Below are 18,970 nucleotides of genomic sequence, written 5' to 3'. Positions count from 1 at the left end.
CTCACGCGACGTATACTATGTATGCTGGTGGGGTGGATGGAAATATATATAGTCAGGATAACTAAAAATCAGAATCTACTTATACCCTTCACAAACTATCAAAGGCCTCCTTTCAAGTGCCGTTGGACAGACAGATCGAAACACAGACAGGAGGAAGGAAAGAAAAGACCAGAGTAGAGTCTAGATCCCGCCACATCCCATAACTTACGGTCTTAGGGTAGGGTAGTACGATGATCGAGTAACCACCAAGCTCCAGGATCTCCGGGCGGCAGCAGACTCAGCAGAGCTTCCGTGCAAGGTGGCAGTGTCTATGCATCCATTGCATTGTTGCAACGTATGAGGTTTCAGCCACCTCGTTTCTGGGTCATCCATGTTGATACAAGGGTGCATAACGGGTGGTCGATTAGGTTCGTTGAGTTTCTGTGCAACGTAGGCGGGTTATTACTGGGGTAGATGTGCTTAAGAGATAGTTAGGAGGGTAAGCCGAGGAAGGTTGGCATTGTAAAATCAGTGCTTGTCTATTTACACGGAGTAGGGGGTAGTGGCCGAAGGGGGTATAGAGAAGTAGTGATGCTATATAGTTAGTTGTAGAGGGTACATTTCGGATAGGGTTGATTCCAACAAAGGCTCTTGTATCTCCTTTCTAGAGCCCAGAGCGCTAGACATTGAACTCATAGAGCCCATTCGTCTAAATTGTCGGATGCTGTTACAAATGGTTTGTCGATTTGTTTAATTGCATGGTCGCCGCATAGGATACTGCAGATTGTTAGCTCTTCATTATTCCTAATGAGAGAGAACGGTACTTTACTCACCAGGCCTCCGCTATTAACCCGTCTAGTTCCTTCACGATCTCTTCTCGCCGTGACGCGGTGATGGCACCTTCGTTCAGCTGTAACTGTAGATCTCGGATGTACTTCTTCTTCCCTCCCGCGCCCTCAAGCACTTCACGTCCCAGGCAGTCGCTATGAAACGCGTGTTGGCATGGGAAGACGAAGAATTGCCGGCTAAGCACTGGGAGCGAGCAGATCCAGCACTTCTCGCCGGGTTCAACAATGGCGTACCGTGTGTCTAGTGCGCTGATTTCATTTCGGATCTGTCGCGCTGTTTGCGCGGAATTGTCCATTTCCTGTCGCAGCGCATCGATGTGTCGGGAGTAGTCTTCTAGTGCGCTACAGATCTCGTCTTTGAAGTCGTCAATTACCACGAAGTCCGGGAAGAACGGGATGAGGTCTTCAATCCGGAGGAGCTCGCATCTTCGCAGAAATTCGATGGCGTCTTTGATGCCTGTACCTGGCTGCCGGATCCTCTTCTCGGCAACAAGAAGCCAGAGTTTCTTTCGAAGCTTATTGTTGCCCTCGGGCCGGTCAGCAATAATGGCTGCCATCTCTATGTCTTCATGCGATAGGGCCAATTCGACAGCCTGGAGATATTGCCCCATGGCGCTGTAGATATGGATGCATGATTGGACCCGTTCGTGCTGAATACACAGACGAAGTGCAAAGTCCGCGTCGTAAGGAGGCGGAGAGGATGGCTGAGACTGAAGATAAGTAAGGAGTCCTGCTTCAGACGAGGAGCGGCTTGAAGCATGTATTGAGATGAGCGTGTTATGCACCGCGGCTGATGGTCTTGGGTGATTGACAATGATAAAGTTGAGGTACCGCACCGCTTGGTTCTGATTCAAGGGCACGTTTAGAGTATTGTTATAGTTTAGCAGGGCGGGTATGAGCTTCTCAGGCTCAAGGTTGGTCTGCCGCATTAGTATGTCCACCAGACCGGTTGCTGCATGGGTCATCAGGACACTGCTATGCTTGTAAAACACCTCCGGCTCGCTCTGTCTTTGCAAAACATTAAGGGCTTCCGGCCAGTTTTCTCTCTGAATCCAGTACGACAGAACATAGTTGTGGTCGTTGATTACAGTGGCAAAGAACAGCAGCTCCTTTTCACGGCCGTGACTGCTGATGATGTCGTAGACTGTCCTCTGATCCAAGTCGGACTTGTACTTTGTCACAAACTCTTGGAAATCAGTTCGGACAACCTTAAGCTGGTCCTTGATGTCCTGAGTGCTTGCTCCCTCCGCAAGTTCCGCTTTTGTGGTGATGTTGTCATCCAGAGAGTTTAACTTGGTCATGAATACTTCTATAAGCCAACTCGCGACCATAATCCGTTGCATGGAGGACGATTTCTTGTAAACCGATAGCTGAGAGAGCAGATACTTCCGAAGAGCGTCGTGCTGACCACGCTTGATTAGTGTGAGGCAAACTTCTTCAAATCCTTTGCTACTCTTGCCCCAGGTGGCCGCCGCTTCAAGGAAGCGACCTTTGCTGGCAAGAAAATCACCCGAAGCAGTAGCAATAGAGTCCTTCTGAGAGCTCGTATGAGCATACTGGAGGGCTTGCTCAAATTTTTGTTGTTGTAAGAAAATTTTCCAAACATCCCTATCCTCGTCCTGTACACATATCTCATAGATGTCTTGACTCGTGAACAACCAGTACGTGTGTTTCATCGAGTCTGTCACGAGACCTAGGGCACTCTGGCCTGGCTCAAGGACCTCTTGATCGAAAACAATCTCGTCATTCATGCGATTCACAGCAACCACTTTACCCTCAACAAGGGCTAGAATGTGCCATTCAGATAAGGTCATGGCGGTAATCGGGTTTTGTATCATTTTCTTACCCCCACGAGCGGATTCAGTGGCTGGAAAGATCGACCGCGGAAGCAACCTCGCATCCTCAAACGGGTGATCCAATTTCTCTGAGGAGTACGGAAGCGGACCATGGCATATTCCTTCGGAGCTCAGCCACGCAAACTCATGATCCGGGAGACCGTCCGCATGGTGAGCATGGGAACCGGGAGGCGAGATAGCTAGGCTCGACGGTGCAGATCCAGACGGTCGTTCGCTCTCCTTGATGGCAGGGGTTTCACGTTGCAGCAGGTCGGCGTATATGGCCCCCCCCCCTTCTCTACCTGATCTCCCAGCTCGACCCAGAAAGGACAGCAACCTCGCATGTGTAGCCACAAATACTCGTCTCTGATCGGGTTTCGCCGGTACTGACTCCACCCAGACGCCCGTCACAGGCGACGCATCCTGTGTCCTGTAAATCGAGCTAGCGTATCGTTCCTCGCGTCGATAGAATTCGGTAGAGGGCTCGATATAGATTTCCCACACCTGACCGTCGGTTGTACCCAGTAGTATTTCTCGTGTAGAGGCTGTCGGTAGCGATGGGTTCCACGCAACACTTTCGATCAGAAGTCCCTTCAGTCGTGACAATGGCTTCGGTTGTTTTGACTGCGTGTGGAGGTAGTAGTTTTCGCCCAAGGTCGTAGCTATGATTAGATGGGATGCGGAAGGGTCCAGGAACATTCGACGTATCACTCCTATTTCCGAAGACTTCTTCGGAAGGTCCACGTCTACACACATTATTAGCTTCTAGACCATCCTCACGGAACGCTGCTCGCCCGTACTCTGGGGATTATTACCATCAATATGGTCTGGATTGTCCAGATCAAATCGTAGAATGCGACCAGTTGATAGTGCCAGAATGAGAACGTTATCAGCTACCTGCGCCGCCACGAAGTCGGCTGCGAGGGGAAATTGAAGCTCAACATGCTTGACCTCGAACATCAGTGAATCCGGAGGTTCGATCAGGTTGCTGTGAGCGGCATATCCGCTGGGCGACTCCAGCGCCATGATGCGCAGATCGTACTGGCAGATCCTAGATCATTCCCGGTATGTTTGATTGAAAGCAAGGACCAGTAAATGAGCCATGGGACACAGAGTTGGGCTACGGTGATGACGATGGGGTTTGGAGCTCCGCCTGCGGAGAAGTCTAGCTGTTCAGGCCTGAGGCACCAGATGCATCCCACGTGATCGACGCCTTTACAGTGCCCGCATCAATTGACTCAACCACCTTTTGCTAACTACATGGACAGCCTAATCACAGTGAATTTTCCGAAGCTTAGGGATTTCATTGATCTATATCCATGACAATCGTCAATCGTAACATACAAAAGGCGACCCAGCAAGTATTCTTTTACGAGCTTGCGGATGCCATGAAGGCCGCTAAGGCACAGTGTACGCCCTAAAAATGCTCACATAACAAGACATTCCCGTTCGAGTTTCCGCCCTCTCCTCTCCCTTGACTTCTCCTTCCCTTTCTCTTTCTGTTTGTCAGAGAACCTCGATCGCCTAGGACTCTTCTCTCTAATCTCACCAGTCCGGATTGTCTCGATGGATAGGCTCGGTAGGTCAGGTTTGGTGAAATCATCGTCGTAGTCATCGATGGCGAAAGAATCACTACCAATCTTTTCCTTGCTAAGGCGGCCTGCGAGACGCGAAAATGTGGCACTGATTCTGTTTTCGCCCACCTGGCTTCCAGCACGACTTCCTGGGTTAGATCTGGTAGCCCGGGAGCCGCGCCTAGAAAAGGAAAATGACCCTCTGCTTTCATCCTCGTCCCGTGGAGCAAGTCTGGGAGAGGTTGATGGAACGGAGCGCATTCCTAGATCGGCGATGACGCTTTGCGCATCTGTATAATCTTCAGAGGTCCCAGTCGTAGTATCTGGGCTGTTCGCCAAAGTGATCTCAAGGCTGGGTCGACCGGATCTATACCCTGCGCTGAGCCGGTTAGGTTGTAACCGGGGCGAGAGATCGGCTGCCTCTGGGTCTTGATACTCCCCAGAAGCTACAGACGACGGTACGTTGTTAGATAGATTGGCTGCAGCTGCGTCTTCATCGATCGGTAGAATTTGGTAAAAGAGCAAGTATGGTGATTCTGTTTTTAGGGCTTGTTCAATATCAACGAGTGTGACTCGTTCCGCAGCTAAATCGTCAAACCGCATCCAATACTTAGGGGTATCTCGGCTGTGCTGTTCGGATTCATGAGAGCTCGAGGGAGGTGCGCCAGCACTGGTTCCTCTGACTATCGAAATGTAATGACCAGAGTCAACCGAGTTACCCCTATGACAGACCAAAGCCTGCAACGATAGCTTGAAGTTTCCGTAGATCGGACCACCTTCCTCAAGGTTATCATCTTGAATGAAATGCGGTAGTCCTATTTCGGTTGGTATGTCGATATATGTGTTCAATCTGATCGCTTTGCCATTTGGCAGCATGGAGTATCGTTTCAAGCACATGCCTAATATTGGCCTCTTGGAGGAGAAATGTGCAGCGACCTGAGAATCGTTCATTGGGGAATTGTCTGTATACCATGCTGTAAGATTTGTTAGCACTTCAGTGTTGCCCATGTTATTCTCAATGACTTACGAATTAAGCTGAAAAACTGCCATGCAGGCATCATTACCTCTTTCCTGTAAGAACCCCGACGATCCTCCGGGAGGTTCGTCTCCCCTGGACTGGGGACGTATTTCTCTTGGATAATACTGCTTCTTCGGTATTTGGATCTTGCAAGCGTAGGTCTATCTGCTACCGAGGTGATCGGAGTGACCATGGGCGACAGCGCCGTAGGAGAGGACGATGTCGGCGTGCTTATCTCCACGGTCTCAACGTGCGCGCAAGAGCCTTTGAGGAGAGTGTCGACTGATTTGACAGGTTCAATGGTGTTCTGACGCTCGAGGTACCGCTTGACCTCAATCCTGTTATTGAAGTACGACTCCAAGCACTCCTCTAGAGTCACTGTCTTTCCCTCAACAGGCTCAGGTATGGCCACTTCTAATAGTCTCTCGTTGATGAATCTGTGATCATCGTTCACGTCCTCCTTGCCCGTATGGTAAATGTCCATCTTGAGTGTAAGAAGGGGCAGCTCTAGTTTCTCCGTTATGAAAGTGAAGGCTTCTGATGCGTCTTGTTGATGAAGGTTGGCTGCATCTTCCCAGCCGCATTCTGCAAGAGCCTCTTGTAAGTGCCTCGTCTTTACGTACAAGTATCAGCCTTTGTCCTTGGGATAGGTCTATTATGGGTGGGATACATACGATATCCGTTGTTATGAGCTTACCCGACCGCAACATGTTAACCCAGAGTCTCAGAAGCATGGATAATTTGCCACGGGGCTCATCGCTAAAGTTTTTATACAATATTCCTTCGAAGCAGTCCAATCGAGCGAACATGGCGAAGAGTAGCGCATCTAGGTAGCACGTAACACCTTCGCGGTTCTCTGCGCCAAGCAGTTTCGTGCGCGGTGTGTATCCTTTGATTATTCCCTCCATCGAATCCTCGACAAGCAATAGAAGCTCAAACGCCTTCTCGACATCGCCGTGGGCATACTGAAGCGCATAGGTGAGATGTTCCTCGCTGAACCCGGTGATGCCTAGCTGTGAAACTCGTCGCTCTAATGTTTTGATCTGTTCTTGTAAGCAAGAATCTATGTCAAGACTTGATTGAAGAGAAATGGTCATGTTATGCTACAAGCGCAGCAGCTCACCTTTTTTTGCTGATCTGAGGAGTCACCGTTCGTAGTGTTCGCGGAGAAGATTCCGCGTAGATGAGGATGGGAACCAGTGATTTCTGTCGACTGGAAACAGGTGTAACATCAGTATATAGAGGCAGAAATATGTATAAAGCTGGTATTGCCACATACACCATCTTTGCTATGTTTCGTATATCTGTTGTTCTTATCGCGCCGGGTCAAGAACCTGTGAATCCCGCTCATTTTTAAGGAGGGGTGGCGGATTCAACAAACGTGTTGAGAGGTATGAGACCGACGGCAAAGGTACAAATCGACATGAGGAAGTAATAACTTGTTGACCTGGGCAGGCCACTAAATTTCGAGCGTCACAAAGCTCTCCTTTCGTAAATAAATGAGCGGGATCAGGCGAGGGGCTCTCCTGATAGACTTGCGCCGAGCGTTGCTAACAGAATCCGTATAAAAGTAGGCACCAGCTGAGCTCGCCAAGTGACATCACAATGAATGGGGGCAAAAAAGTAGAAGAGAACACAATGATCAAAGTGAGGCAGAAAGAGGGTCTTAGGTTAAAGATGGGACAGAGAATCAACAGATCAAAGCCCCACTGGGAGGTAATCTAGGATATCTTGCAGATCGCCTCTTCTTCAATCACAAGAGTTAAAAGCGATTGTGATGGCGGGGAGTACCTACGGAATAGTTCCATGTCCATTGTCCAGCCACACATGCGGAGTTTCGCTGAAGCGCCCATGCGGGCGGGCGCGCCGACTCGCCGAGCGCCCTGGCCTAAACTTCTGCCTTGTCTTTCAGGCTTCAGATCTAAGATCACGTGGCACCTCCGAAATCATGCGTCTTGCCCGCGTGGAAACAAATTTTGGCCCGGGGTCACGACGAGTTCGCAGCCGCAACCAATTGACAACAATCCAAATGGCTGCTGTTGAGTCGTCAAGATACCTGGCAAGGTCACTGCCGCGGGCTATTGTTCCCTCTTCCCGCGCGCAGGGCCCTTGTTTCCGGCGCCATGCCTCCGATCAAGCGTCGGCCAAGCAGTTCAGCGACCTGGAGTCCGAAGGTAGCTTGAAGGGGGCAATTGTGTCAGAGGAAGCTGCGAAGTCATTTGATCCCGTTGCGAGGGCTAAAGGCCGAAAGCGCCAGCTACCACGGAGTCGGTTAGTTGACCCCCAAGCGGTTCACATTTTCCCCATAGCAATATCCCGTACTCATCAAATGCATCTAGGTACCAATTTCGATCACCCAAGTACGACCGCGGCCCATTGCATCCTCACAGACCTCCTCCTCCCTCCGATCCTTCTTCTCGACTCTTCGTCCCCGGCCCCTTCTCTCTCTCACGAGTTGAGCAGACCCACGAATCAACCATCTCCTCCGACATCCTCGCTCTCTGCTATGTTCACACTCCTCCGGGCTTCAAGCCCCCGCCAAAAGCGCCGCGTCTCCGTGAGTGGGACGACAGCTCTCCCTACCACAAGAACCGAAACCTCCGCGGTCCTCGTGGAGGTGATGTCCTCCGACTCCTCCGCAAGCCAATCACCTTCAACAACATCCCCAAGCTCGAACGCATTACAGTCCACAGTTACGTCAATAAAGCCGCGACTGAGAACTCTTCTTGGATTCACGTAGCCAGTATGGCGCTACAGGCGATCTCAAATGTCAGGGTGCGGACATTCAAGTCCAAGACTGGCGTTGTTCCATGGGGTATCTCTCCCGGCAGAGATACCGTGGCTGCAACGGCAGAGCTCCGCGGAGAGGATATGGAGCACTTCTTTTCAAAACTGGTTGATATCGTGCTGCCACGTCTGAAGGATTGGCCTGGTGTGAAGGGCTCTAGTGGTGACAGCAGTGGAAACATCACTTTCGGTTTGGACCCAGAGCAAGTCGCTTTGTTCCCGGAAGTTGAAGTCAACTACGATATGTATGCATTCATTTAATGTTTTGTGGCCTCCTAGAGCAACTGCTAATACTTACAAAATAGGTATCCACCTAAGATGATTCCCGGTTGTCACATCACCATCCACACAACCGCCAGAACCGACAAGGACGCCCGTCTGCTCCTCAGTGCATTGGGGGTTCCCTTCTACGGCAAGCTCATTGACTAGATAGTTCGTCGCTGCGCGTAATCGGTGCTTTCTCATGTTTCGCCCCTGTGGGACTTGTATATTACTCTCTGTTTTAGTATCATCATTGCACAGAATCCTTTGGTTGTACCTCGTCTCGTCTGTTAGTGGTGCTTTTTTTATGGCCGAACAGATCTCATCTGCAGATACAATCTCTAGTAATGGAAATTTTCATGCCTTTCAATCTGCGCCATAAATCGTGACAATTGGGGAGCCTTACAACTCTGAGGTCTTTTCTTCCTTGCCAGCAGTAGCTTCGGGCCATATTTTCCATATCTATTACAGCTCATAACACGGATACCTAGGTATAGATGAACACACTCTCATCTGGTCCAAGCATCATGCACTTCGCATGCAACCTATTGCGCCGACAATCAAGGGTAATAGGAAAGTAGTTTTACTAAAACGTAGGGTTCGAAATGGCCAGCAAATGATAAGATATACTATATACGGTCCACATCTAGTAACGCCTATGTTCAACCTTGGAATATCCGTTTAATTTCAAAGTGTGGCAAGATTCAAAGAGCACAATTGTATCGGCAAACGATAAAAAACCAACACCCCAATTTCGCCAAACTCAAGTGCTAGAAAATGTATGCTTTGTTCATCCAATATCATAAGTTTAGTTCAGCGATGTAGCAAGAAAAGTGGACTTGAGCAGTTCGTCTGCATCGGGTCGCTTCTCGTAGTCGAGCTGGAACGTCATGTCCAAGAAAGCAACGGCATCCTTGCTGGCGTGTTCAGGCGCTGGAGGTCGGGCTTGGTTACTTCCGATTGCGAAGATGGCTTGGAGCTGGCTGCAGTCGGGGAATGGGTGGGAGCCGATAAACATCTCGACAACAAGGCAGCCCAAACTCCAGATGTCAGCCTTCTTTGTATGAGCTGTCTGTCGGACTACTTCCGGCGCCATCCAATAGACGCTCCCTTGTAAAGAAGGCCGGTGAATATGACCTCCTCCACTGCTCGCACGGGATCCGAGAACAGTAGAAGCTTCGACCCGTTTGGAGATACCGAAATCGGAGATTTTGATGCCTCCCTTGTTATCAACGAGGATGTTCGCACCCTTGATATCACGGTGGATGATGTCTTTGCTGTGAAGATAGGACAGCCCCGCGAGTATCTGTCGCACAAAGTTCTTGATCAAGGGCTCCTGGAAAGTGTTGTATTGCTTGAGCATCGTAGCGATGGAGCCTCCGGGCACATATTCCAGGAAAATGTTTAAGTACTGGTCATCTGCAGTGGTTCCTAGGTACTGGACAATGTTTGGATGGTGGAGGCCTTGCAGAAGGTCGATCTCATGCTTAAGCGCGTCGACCATGCTGTTCTTCCGCTTGTCGAATTCAGTGCCCTTGGTGGCTGATGGAATCTCAACTTGCTTGACCGCCATGAGCTCACCGGTGATTGAGTGGAGTGCAAGAAAGACGCTTCCAAAAGAACCCTCTCCGATGAGGGAACCCTTCATCCAGTTGACGAAGTTATTCCCGGCCAAGAATTCACTTAGTCCAACATCGTCGTCTTCGCCATCTTCAGCAACTAGAACGCTGAGGCGCTCGTTGAACGATCCCCCGTCTGTAGCGGCAACACTTGCGTTCTCGTCGAGAAGGCTGTGTCGCGAGTTGGTTTGATCATCAGAGCCACTGTCAAATGACACATATGATTTACGATTGGGTTCGATAGGCGATTCTTCCTGAAGCGGATGAAGCGAGCTTGAAGCTATTGAGTCTCGATACGAGGTCGAAGGTAGGCCGGCTCTCGTTGAGACAACAGAGAGTGGCCGCGCGGCTCTAGTTGGCGGCGCACCATTGTTGAGCCAAGTGTCGGCAATGCTAGGAATAGGCGGCGCATCCCTTAAACTGGACGCATAACTTGTGTTACTAACAACGCTGAGTCGGCTGGCCGCTCTACTCAAACGCTGAGACCTGCGAACGGACATGCGCATGGTCTTTTCAATATCTTCCCTCTGGTGACCGGGGAAGTAGGACGAGATTTCGTGGATAATCATCTCGCTAGGTGGCCGAGCACCGAAGAACGATCGTAGCTTAGAAACGCGCTCGCTGGCTTGGGGTCGTATATCGTGTTCACTGTGGCTCGGGTTGTGACGAGACGATATGGGTGACATGGGCTGTCTAATATTATGCCAAGATTCCCCAGTCAGTTGTTGGATCTTCTGTTGGTTCCGTGTATTTGAGCTGCTCAGAGCATTCATATGTGTAGTTTGGCTCTCGTCCAGCGCAAATTGAGATGCACGATGAAGTTCATCTGCGTCTGGTTCGCCCGCATGAATCTTCCGGAGAATGAGGCGGCCACGTTCTGACCTGTGCAGGCCCTCGCAAATCTCCATCAGCTCATGATCAGTGAGCCTCCGGCAATTCGACGGTTCTGGTTCCAGGCCATCCAATACATAAAAGCAATAGTTTCGATACTGATGCTCAGGAAGTTGTAGCTTCTTCAGAACACAGAGGATAACCTCATCGGGCGTTTTGCAGTGCTTGATGTCCAGTACCTTCGTCTGGCCACCGGTATAAATGACCCTGATTACGGGAGCATGACTGAGTAGAGAGCCCATTGTCATACCGTCCAGGCTTGGGTTCTGCCTCAAATGTGTTGCGCTTCTCTCAGCTGGAGTTCCAGGGTTGCGGCCGGAGCCGGAGCCGCTGGAGAAGTAATCTTTTCGTCCAGACTCCAAGGGGCTGGCACCATAGCGATATGGCCGTAAGGGAGAACTGGGTCGAGATGTTGGCCTGCCATAGCCATAGTCACCTGTCCTGGAGGAGCGTCGGGCACTCATAGTTTGCTGGCGAGCATTTTGCGAGCGGGAGGAATCGGATGAGGCCGTCTGGTTCGCCGCTTCCAGAGCTGCTAACTGTCTCTACGGGCTATTAGAGAGTGTATACATCATCAACACTTGGTTACATACCAGATTCTTCTGTTTTCGGTTGGCTACCGACTTGTTCCTAAGTTTCTTGATGGCAACAAAGATCCGGACGCGGTCACCAATCTTCTTAATGCCCATCTCTTGCAGGATCTTCTGATCGCACTCAATTAAATTGTTGCCGTTGAAATTATTCGCTGAATGAAGTTAATTTATTTCCTTGCGCAGAGAGCACTGCGAGAGAAGCAAGTTTCCGTACCTTGAAATAGTGCTTCGTACTGCTGACAGTTGATGGTATGAAGCCATGCAATTACTTGTTTCTCATCCCAAGACCTGGAAGAGTCAGCCAAAGGCAATAGCTCTTGTGTAGTGAGCGATTGCTAACGCACCTTACAGCATCTAATCCGTCGTCGACTTCAGTAAACTCCGATTTTGTAGGACTCGTGTATAGCGCTCCTGTTGGCGGCTCGGGAAACGTCGCGGTCTTCTGTGGGGCGGCGTGATATGAAGCCGTCGGTGTTTGCGACGTTGGCAGCCCCATGGGGCTCACGTATGCCTTTGGGGCCAGCATGGTGAAGATGAAGTGCCGCGAAACGTCCGTACAATCACGATGGTACGGAAGCGGTTGCGTAACGCGAGTATGCGGTGGGTGGGTTTTTCGCGAAGAATGGGACAGTCTGACAAGTTCGATTGATGGCTAATGCATAATAAAGAGATCCTGGAAGCGCATTTGTATGCTATTAGCTCTGTTTGGAGAACAAAGAGGTAGAGATGAGGAGCATAAGCCCCAATCCGGAAGCCAAGCAATAGAAACCTAGAGCTGGAGATGCCATACCGTATCAGAGCAAGAATTATGAGTAAGTGTAAATTATAAAGGTCGCGGAGGCTCCAAATGCTTTGACCGGGTGGTGTTGTGCTGTAGTTCCAGGTCTGGACCGCACTGAATTAGGCTGGCGATCGGCTGCTATCGTTGATCAACACCGCCCGTCGAGAAGATAGCCGACAACGATGAGAGCTAGAGGCATACAAAGGAAGAGGGTCTTGGTAAAAGATGGAGACAAGAAGACGAAAGAGACAGCTGATCAACAGCTGAGAGTGCCTTGAGGCGGGCGGAGGATGAAGAGAAAGGAGGCAGATAGAGGGACGGTCTTATTTCTTGGATCTCAGGCACAGAACAGTCGGACTGCCGCACTCTCTCCAGTCTCCTCTCTCCCTCCACTTGTTTCAGCTTGGGCCTAGTCTGGTCATGTGACTGTCTCAGTCTGGATGATGCCTGTTGACCTCGCTGGAAAGCAATCTACAAGATGCAGTTGGTTTCATTATTAAAAAGCAGTCATGCAAATCGTCCTCAGCGTCTTAAGGGCTTTCAATCTTTTCAATCTATTGCAATGTCAAACACCAGTCGCATTTTACTCGAAGTCTCCAACACGGGCGGGAAGTGATTTGTCAAGGAGGGCAATCTGAAACAATAACCTGTGGCGGCTGTCAGACTATCGCCGCCTTCCTGCTATTCTTGGTCCGCCCCTGTCATGACACTCAGACTGCTTGTCAAGACTCAGAAGCCTTGGAAGATCCCTCTCCAGCCAATCTCCTCTCTCCAGGTATTAGCTGGTACATGTTTCATTGCTTATGTTGTGCTGCTTAACTATCACTCAACAACTTGATGATGATATCTCTTTCAAGGACTGCTTAACGACCACATCGAGTGCAGGTAATCTCCTGGAAACTTCAACAGCGTTCGATGATCAAGATCCCTGGCTCAGTGCATCGAAAATCTGGCTGAAAACATAGCCACAGTCCCAGCACGACTATCCAGGGCACTACGTGTCTCTCTCTAGGTGTTTTATTATTGCAGGATGTTCGGGCTATATTAGCATTCCGCAGGCCTCATCGGTCATTACCACTAGCAGCTGTGATTAGAAGCATGACAGCAACCAGAGATCTAAGCTGGCAATGGTCAATTGGTGTTTAGGTACTAACCCACCAACTATCTGACCGATGTCCACACCAGAACGCATTTACCTGGCTCCCAGACGCTTTCGAACTGAGCCAAATCGCGGTATAACTCAAGTTGCCCGAGGACTCCCAAGCTCAGTGCTGTATACCGGGTATACTCCTTGTGGACCCCTTCCCGCTGTTCCCGTGTTTCTCACAGCTCACGAGCGACGCCCAATTGCGCCCCAGGGCCATTGCAGCAGCGTGCAGGCTCCTTCTCCAAGCTGTTGCGGATACCAAGGTCCTACCTAAGCATCATTGAGAACCGTCGTCATCGAATAGCTACCATTCGTCGTATGCAATGCCCTCATCGGTTCTAGCTTAGTGAATATGATGGCGACCTATAGTATCTCTGGCGAACTGACTACACGAACGGAAAGTTTGGAATGCACATTGAAGGAGTAGATCTTCCGAGTATGTCCTCTCGTTCAACTTCGTGCTCTAGTGAGGGGGCATTGAGGGGACACTCCAGCCTCTGTAACATGCATTATGGCGCATACGTACTTACATAGTACATACATATACGTTGCGCAATGGTCCCCTCAACTCCGCACCAGTGGGGATGGTATTAGATGCATTGTACTCCAGCTCTAACCTTAAGTCGGCCAACACGATATTTCACCTAAGTTCTCTCCAAGAGCTCAAATACAGCTTACAGTGGTAGTCCGCATGCGAAACGCAGGCAATTCTAGCGAAACGAATATCTGCTACTGCTTATTCGCTGCCCTTTTGTTTCTAGGGTGGTGGGCGATTGGGTGCCTCAGGTTAGAAGTAGACTGTTTCCGGCGGTCACGTGGCACCCCCTCACCCCCCACAGTATTTTCCTTCCCCGCGCCTGAGTGCATCCGAAAGAACATGCTCCAAACCCCAAGGCTGTTCGCCATGGACGATGAGAGATCGATTTCGGGGAAAGTGAGGAAGAAGGCTACGACCGCCCATCGAAAGTCACTCTCCTGCGAATATTGCAACAGGTCTTTCGCCCGTCTTGAGCATCTCCAGCGCCACCTCCGCACCCGTTGAGTAACCCTGATTCTTGCTCTGCTCCCAATCGTCCTCTCTCGGCTAACCCATCGTTCCAGACACCAAGGAAAAGCCCTTTTCGTGTGATATCTGCTCCAAGTCCTTTGCGAGGAGGTGAGTCGTCCCTTGTACTGCATTTCCTCCTGCCTGCACTAACCATTGAACTTTTCCTCTCGACAAAGTGATCTGCTTGTACGACATGAGCGCCTAGTCCATCCAGCCGAGGCGGCAGCCAATCGAGAAAATCGAAACCATACCAATCACGATGTCTCTCAGACACCTTCGTCGATGGTCCAACCTTCACATCATGAATCTCGAATGCTCGAGTTGGCCGACGCCATTCCCCTCACAACGCAGACGGTTCCCCCTCCCCCTCCGCCCGAAGTTCAAGTCCAGCCTCCCCCTATTATCGAAACAACCCACTTCAACCCATCATGGGGATACGATTTAAATCTGCTATCTCACGCTGCAAGCCATGTGGCTCTCGAGGGGCAACAGGAGAGTCTGGAGAGTATGCGCAAGCCTTCGCAGAACATTGCACCACCGCCCCCGCTCTCGCATGTCCCAGAGCGAGCGATTACAGATAACTATGGTGTTGAGCCTTCTATTCTCGATCTCACGGACCTGGGCGACCCTGTTCAAGACTTTACGGTCTTTCTCGAAAGTGTTGGCTTGTCTTCAGATTGGGATTCGGGCGTCTTTTCAAGCGTAGAAGAGCCTCTTCTACCAACAAGCCTTCCAATGGATTCAAAACCTACAGTCCGCGAAACCCCAAGGCTTGGACCTGATATGATGAGTGATCTCAGAAACGCAGCTGATGATCCTCCGTCATTTTCGAACTTCGGCTCCAGGCTGCCCTCTCTTCAACCAGAAGTCCACGATGTGGACGATCGCCTGGGTTTTGGTGATGAGGGCCCACGGCCAGCTTGGGATATATCCAATGCTGATCGTCAGGTTTTCGTTTCTAAGTTGGAGGAATTCGCCTATGTTCTCCCTAAAGGCTTCGTACCGCCATCAAGGCACGCGCTCTCTCGATTTTTTGCCGGTTACATTAACGGTCTAAACGAGCATCTTCCTTTTATCCACGTTCCAACATTATCAGTAGCAAAATGTTCTCCCGAGCTTACACTCGCATTGGCAGCCGCGGGATCTCACTATCGTTTTGAGAACAACAGGGGAATTGACCTTTTCTACGCTGCGAAGGCGATTCTTCTCGAGCGTTTGCAGAGAAGAGACAGCAAACAGGTTCCTTGTCCGACCTGGAACTTCTTGTCCCCCTCGTCCGGCTTCCACAATTCTCGTGGTTCGTCTGCCACCTCAAACAGCCCGTTTCAAACTCACCAACACCAACCCCATGTTCTATATTCTGTCGACCCTGCAGTCTATGCGCCCGAGGACTCTTATGCCCATATGGAGGTGATTAAGACTTTCTTGCTACTTACAGTCTTTGCCTCCTGGGAACGGCATCCTGAACTTCTGCGGGAGATTCTCTCCCTACAGAGCACATTGGCCAGACTTGTTCGGGAGCATGGGCTCACCGAAATGGGCATTGGTGTCGAACCCAACAATTGGGAAGAGTGGGTCCGAAGAGAATGCAATAGACGCACGAAACTCATTGTCTACTGCTTCTTCAACCTTCACTCGATCATGTATAACATTCCTCCTCTGATTCTCAATGCAGAGCTCAAACTGAATATGCCTTGTTCGCATGATATTTGGAAGGCGAACAATGCAGCTCAGTGGCGGCGTCTCCTTCGTACCCGACATGGGTCGGAGGTTCCTTTCCAGGATGCGTTTACGAAACTGTTTTACAAGTCCAACATCACGAACACCGCCCCGATATCTCCTCTCGGCAACTATATCTTGATACATGCCCTTATACAACAAATTTTCTTCGCGCGCCAACTCTGCCTTTCTTCTCCAAGCCTTCATGGTACGAGCTTAAGGCCCGATGATTTGAACGTCCTAGACAGCTCTTTGGGGTCTTGGAAAGCACTATGGAAACGCACTCCTGAATCCAGCATCGATCCACAAAACCCGGCTGGCCCAATTGCCTTTACATCAACTGCACTGTTGGGGCTTGCTTACATCAGATTGCATGTCGATGTAGGGCCCTGTCGCCGTCTTGTAACGCAGGACCCGGTTCAGATCGCCAGAGCTCTTAATGAGTCGCCACCAATTGTACGGAGTCCACGTCTCATCATGGCTCTTTTGCATTCTGCTCACGCTCTCTCAATTCCGGTTCGCCTTGGCATAGACTTTGTTGCGAGAACGCACTCATTCTTCTGGAGTATTCAGCACTCACTCTGCAGCTTAGAATGCGCTTTTCTCCTTAGTAGGTGGCTCCTCTCGATACCAGCCACACAAGCCGAGCAAAGGTTATCCGAACATGAGCGAAAGCTACTCCTATGGATCAAAAGCATGATGGACGAGACGGACATGGCGGTTGATCCTCCCGGTGCCCCGGATATCGATTTCATGGCCAATCCTTATAAGGTGAAGCAACTCAGTATGGCTATTGTCCGTGTCTGGGCAAGGACCTTCAAGGGCAACACAAGCTGGGCGATAGTGGACTTGGTTGGACTCAGTCTAGATGCTTACGCAGACCTTTTGGAGTCCCAAATCTAGGCTTCACCTGTTCCGCGAGTCCAACATCGGACGCAGCGTTTTTGTCGCACCATCCATACTTACAGGGAGTACACACGTATACACCCTTAGCAAAAGTTACCACAGTCTCGCCTCGGGAAGTCCAAGAGGCTTACGAATAGCTACGCTCAGCCACATGCTCGCTTTCTGAGAAAAAAAGTTCGCCTTCACCCATGTGCGATGTCCCGGATGATAAATGATGCTGGTTTATACCCTTTTTCTTCTCATCTCTTTCCTGTACATATGTATCCCGACTAGTTGTGTTTGACAGTCCTCTTTTGTCCGATATATTTATTCTTGCGCGGCGTGGGTAGGATCGTAATGATGGGTATAAGTTTCCTTATCTTTTATTGCTGCTGGATGGGGTGAAGTTGATGGCGGTAGGGCAAGGCCTGATTTTTTTTCATTGCTTACGGGTTTATTTTTCTTCCTTTTTTTTCCAGTCAAGATCAGATGAGAGATGACTGATGACTCTCCTTGGGTTTATTATCACTCCATTATCTCGAGTCTTGAATGGATCCACCTTGTCTGGGCGGCTTCATGCCTAACTATTTATATCGCACCCGTAAGCTTCGAATATAGTAGAATGCGAATTTCACTTACTATACGCAACAAGTTATTGATGGACATGATTTGGGATCATAATCGAAGTATTGAGGCGGATATTTCTAGCTACAAATGAGTCATTCCTAGATCTATTCCAGGTACGGACATCTCAAACATACACGGGGCGTGTCCTCATTCCAATAAGATCTATTGTAGGTTCATATCATCATTATCATAAGGTTTTCTATGTAATCTCAAGACCGATTACCAATTCTCCCCTTATTCGTCACACTCGCTGGGATAAACCGCAGAGCAGACATGGACATCTCGAGCTCCGCCATTTCCGCCTCTTTCAATTTGAGATCTGGCTCAAGGCTCGAGGTAGGGTTAGTAATAGGCGTAGACTGAGAGATCGATGTCTGCCGATGCCTCAAACGGCCCTCTTTCGGTGAAGATGGCGTACTGGACAGGCGACGCCGGTGCGTCTGCATTGACCGAAGCATTGAGGTTTGTTTATCAATGCCGTCGTTTACGATATAGAAATTGTAGGTCTACGTAGCAAAAGTTAGGATTTTGCTTCAAATTAAGGTATAAGATTGGGTACCTTGGGAAACATGTGCTTGTCTATGAGATGCATTCTGCGTTTTTGAGGCGTGGAGCATTTGCGCTCGCAGTTCTCGACGAAACATCCATACTATGCACTAGGTTAGCATGGTCGGAGGGGAGTACGAGTCGGAAACTTACAGTCTTCTCTCCACGCTCTCTTCTTGCGGCGGCCAAAGGATCATGATTCTCTTCGATATGCAAGTTCAGAAGCAATTCCGTGGGAAAGTTCCTCCCGCACTCAGTACATCTGTTGACATGGGCTTGCTGGTAGTGTACCTCGTAATCTTCGTAAGAAGCAAAAGAGAGCGCCCCTCTGTGAGGTGGAAGAGAACAGCGCATTACTTCTTCGATTGGGGGCCTGGAGATATCGCTTGGGAGGAGTATTTTGGCAGGAACTGACGCAGATGATAGGGAGTCTGGGGACGAGGATCTTGACCGACTTTCTGTAGATGCATCAAGGAACGGAGATCCTGGGCTTCGAGAACGTTTGGCCATTCTTCCTTGGGGATCCTACGGGCTCCCCACAGGCTGGAATCGCGGTGATGGGTCACGCAGTGGTTGATAGGGTCATGTTCTGCAAGCTGATTTGTTCAGTTTAGAGCTCTTCCGCTGTCAGACCCAAGGGATTGATATCAGAGATTCTAGTCACAGAGTGAATACAGTATCAGGCAATACCAGCCAGTTGTATGGAAAGAACTGTAAAGATGGAGACTTCCGGCACTAGCCACAGCATAAGACTGTCCAATCAACGGGCGAGGCGCCACAGCCAGGACATCCACCTCATCCGTGACTCGTTG

General features: G+C 50.0%; 6 protein-coding genes across 6 annotated transcripts; 2 read left to right on the top strand and 4 right to left on the bottom strand.

The window, feature by feature from the left end:
• Window positions 1-94: 94 nt before the first annotated feature.
• BJY04DRAFT_185298 (vacuolar protein sorting protein DigA) lies at window positions 95-3,780 on the bottom strand. The gene is made up of 2 exons (XM_073710742.1): window positions 3,478-3,780; window positions 95-3,408 (listed from the first exon to the last, which is right to left on the bottom strand). Exons 1-2 carry the CDS (start codon window positions 3,686-3,688, stop codon window positions 809-811), a joined length of 2,811 nt encoding a protein of 936 aa, XP_073573113.1. The 5' UTR covers window positions 3,689-3,780; the 3' UTR covers window positions 95-808.
• Window positions 3,781-4,089: 309 nt separating this feature from the next.
• On the bottom strand, window positions 4,090-6,605 carry BJY04DRAFT_216597 (ubiquitin C-terminal hydrolase family protein; the record flags this gene model as incomplete). Its single annotated transcript, XM_073715805.1, has 5 exons — window positions 4,090-5,210; window positions 5,264-5,867; window positions 5,929-6,297; window positions 6,378-6,467; window positions 6,534-6,605. 5 exons carry the CDS (start codon window positions 6,603-6,605, stop codon window positions 4,090-4,092), a joined length of 2,256 nt encoding a protein of 751 aa, XP_073573112.1.
• Window positions 6,606-7,063: 458 nt separating this feature from the next.
• Window positions 7,064-8,672, top strand: BJY04DRAFT_185293 (mitochondrial 54S ribosomal protein uL5m; the record flags this gene model as incomplete). Its single annotated transcript, XM_073710741.1, has 3 exons — window positions 7,064-7,525; window positions 7,594-8,286; window positions 8,347-8,672. Coding segments are annotated over exons 1-3 (1,136 nt in total), but the record flags the coding sequence as incomplete, so codon positions are not given.
• Window positions 8,673-8,914: 242 nt separating this feature from the next.
• On the bottom strand, window positions 8,915-12,558 carry BJY04DRAFT_185291 (STE11 family mitogen-activated protein kinase kinase kinase). The gene is made up of 5 exons (XM_073710740.1): window positions 12,196-12,558; window positions 11,750-12,078; window positions 11,620-11,693; window positions 11,406-11,557; window positions 8,915-11,357 (listed from the first exon to the last, which is right to left on the bottom strand). Exons 2-5 carry the CDS (start codon window positions 11,929-11,931, stop codon window positions 9,111-9,113), a joined length of 2,655 nt encoding a protein of 884 aa, XP_073573110.1. The 5' UTR covers window positions 11,932-12,078; window positions 12,196-12,558; the 3' UTR covers window positions 8,915-9,110.
• A 1,565-nt stretch (window positions 12,559-14,123) lies between these two features.
• Window positions 14,124-17,242, top strand: BJY04DRAFT_30307 (uncharacterized protein). The gene is made up of 3 exons (XM_073720093.1): window positions 14,124-14,370; window positions 14,435-14,489; window positions 14,558-17,242. The coding sequence occupies exons 1-3, from the start codon at window positions 14,211-14,213 to the stop codon at window positions 17,001-17,003; spliced, it is 2,661 nt and encodes an 886-aa protein (XP_073573109.1). The 5' UTR covers window positions 14,124-14,210; the 3' UTR covers window positions 17,004-17,242.
• A 519-nt stretch (window positions 17,243-17,761) lies between these two features.
• BJY04DRAFT_185286 (uncharacterized protein) lies at window positions 17,762-18,894 on the bottom strand. Its single transcript, XM_073710739.1, has 3 exons — window positions 18,312-18,894; window positions 18,172-18,261; window positions 17,762-18,118 (listed from the first exon to the last, which is right to left on the bottom strand). Exons 1-3 carry the CDS (start codon window positions 18,666-18,668, stop codon window positions 17,822-17,824), a joined length of 744 nt encoding a protein of 247 aa, XP_073573108.1. The 5' UTR covers window positions 18,669-18,894; the 3' UTR covers window positions 17,762-17,821.
• Between the last annotated feature and the right edge of the window lie 76 nt (window positions 18,895-18,970).

Source organism: Aspergillus karnatakaensis (genome assembly GCF_047715665.1).
Source record: "Aspergillus karnatakaensis strain CBS 102800 unplaced genomic scaffold BJY04scaffold_15, whole genome shotgun sequence".
Lineage (NCBI taxonomy): Eukaryota > Fungi > Ascomycota > Eurotiomycetes > Eurotiales > Aspergillaceae > Aspergillus > Aspergillus karnatakaensis.
This window is presented reverse-complemented; position numbering and strand designations above follow the sequence as displayed.

Coding starts and splice junctions, on each gene's coding strand:
- BJY04DRAFT_185298 (XM_073710742.1), bottom strand. CDS start 3,688: ATGGCGCTGGAGTCGCCCAGCGGATATGCCGCTCACAGCAACCTGATC. Junction 3,409..3,477: donor CAATCCAGACCATATTGATG/GTAATAATCCCC, acceptor TAATGTGTGTAG/ACGTGGACCTTCCGAAGAAG.
- BJY04DRAFT_185291 (XM_073710740.1), bottom strand. CDS start 11,931: ATGCTGGCCCCAAAGGCATACGTGAGCCCCATGGGGCTGCCAACGTCG. Junction 11,694..11,749: donor GACGGATTAGATGCTGTAAG/GTGCGTTAGCAA, acceptor TGACTCTTCCAG/GTCTTGGGATGAGAAACAAG. Junction 11,358..11,405: donor ACCGAAAACAGAAGAATCTG/GTATGTAACCAA, acceptor AATAGCCCGTAG/AGACAGTTAGCAGCTCTGGA.
- BJY04DRAFT_30307 (XM_073720093.1), top strand. CDS start 14,211: ATGCTCCAAACCCCAAGGCTGTTCGCCATGGACGATGAGAGATCGATT. Junction 14,371..14,434: donor CCAGCGCCACCTCCGCACCC/GTTGAGTAACCC, acceptor CCATCGTTCCAG/ACACCAAGGAAAAGCCCTTT. Junction 14,490..14,557: donor TCCAAGTCCTTTGCGAGGAG/GTGAGTCGTCCC, acceptor CTCTCGACAAAG/TGATCTGCTTGTACGACATG.
- BJY04DRAFT_185286 (XM_073710739.1), bottom strand. CDS start 18,668: ATGGCCAAACGTTCTCGAAGCCCAGGATCTCCGTTCCTTGATGCATCT. Junction 18,262..18,311: donor GAGAGCGTGGAGAGAAGACT/GTAAGTTTCCGA, acceptor CCTAGTGCATAG/TATGGATGTTTCGTCGAGAA. Junction 18,119..18,171: donor ACAAGCACATGTTTCCCAAG/GTACCCAATCTT, acceptor TTTGCTACGTAG/ACCTACAATTTCTATATCGT.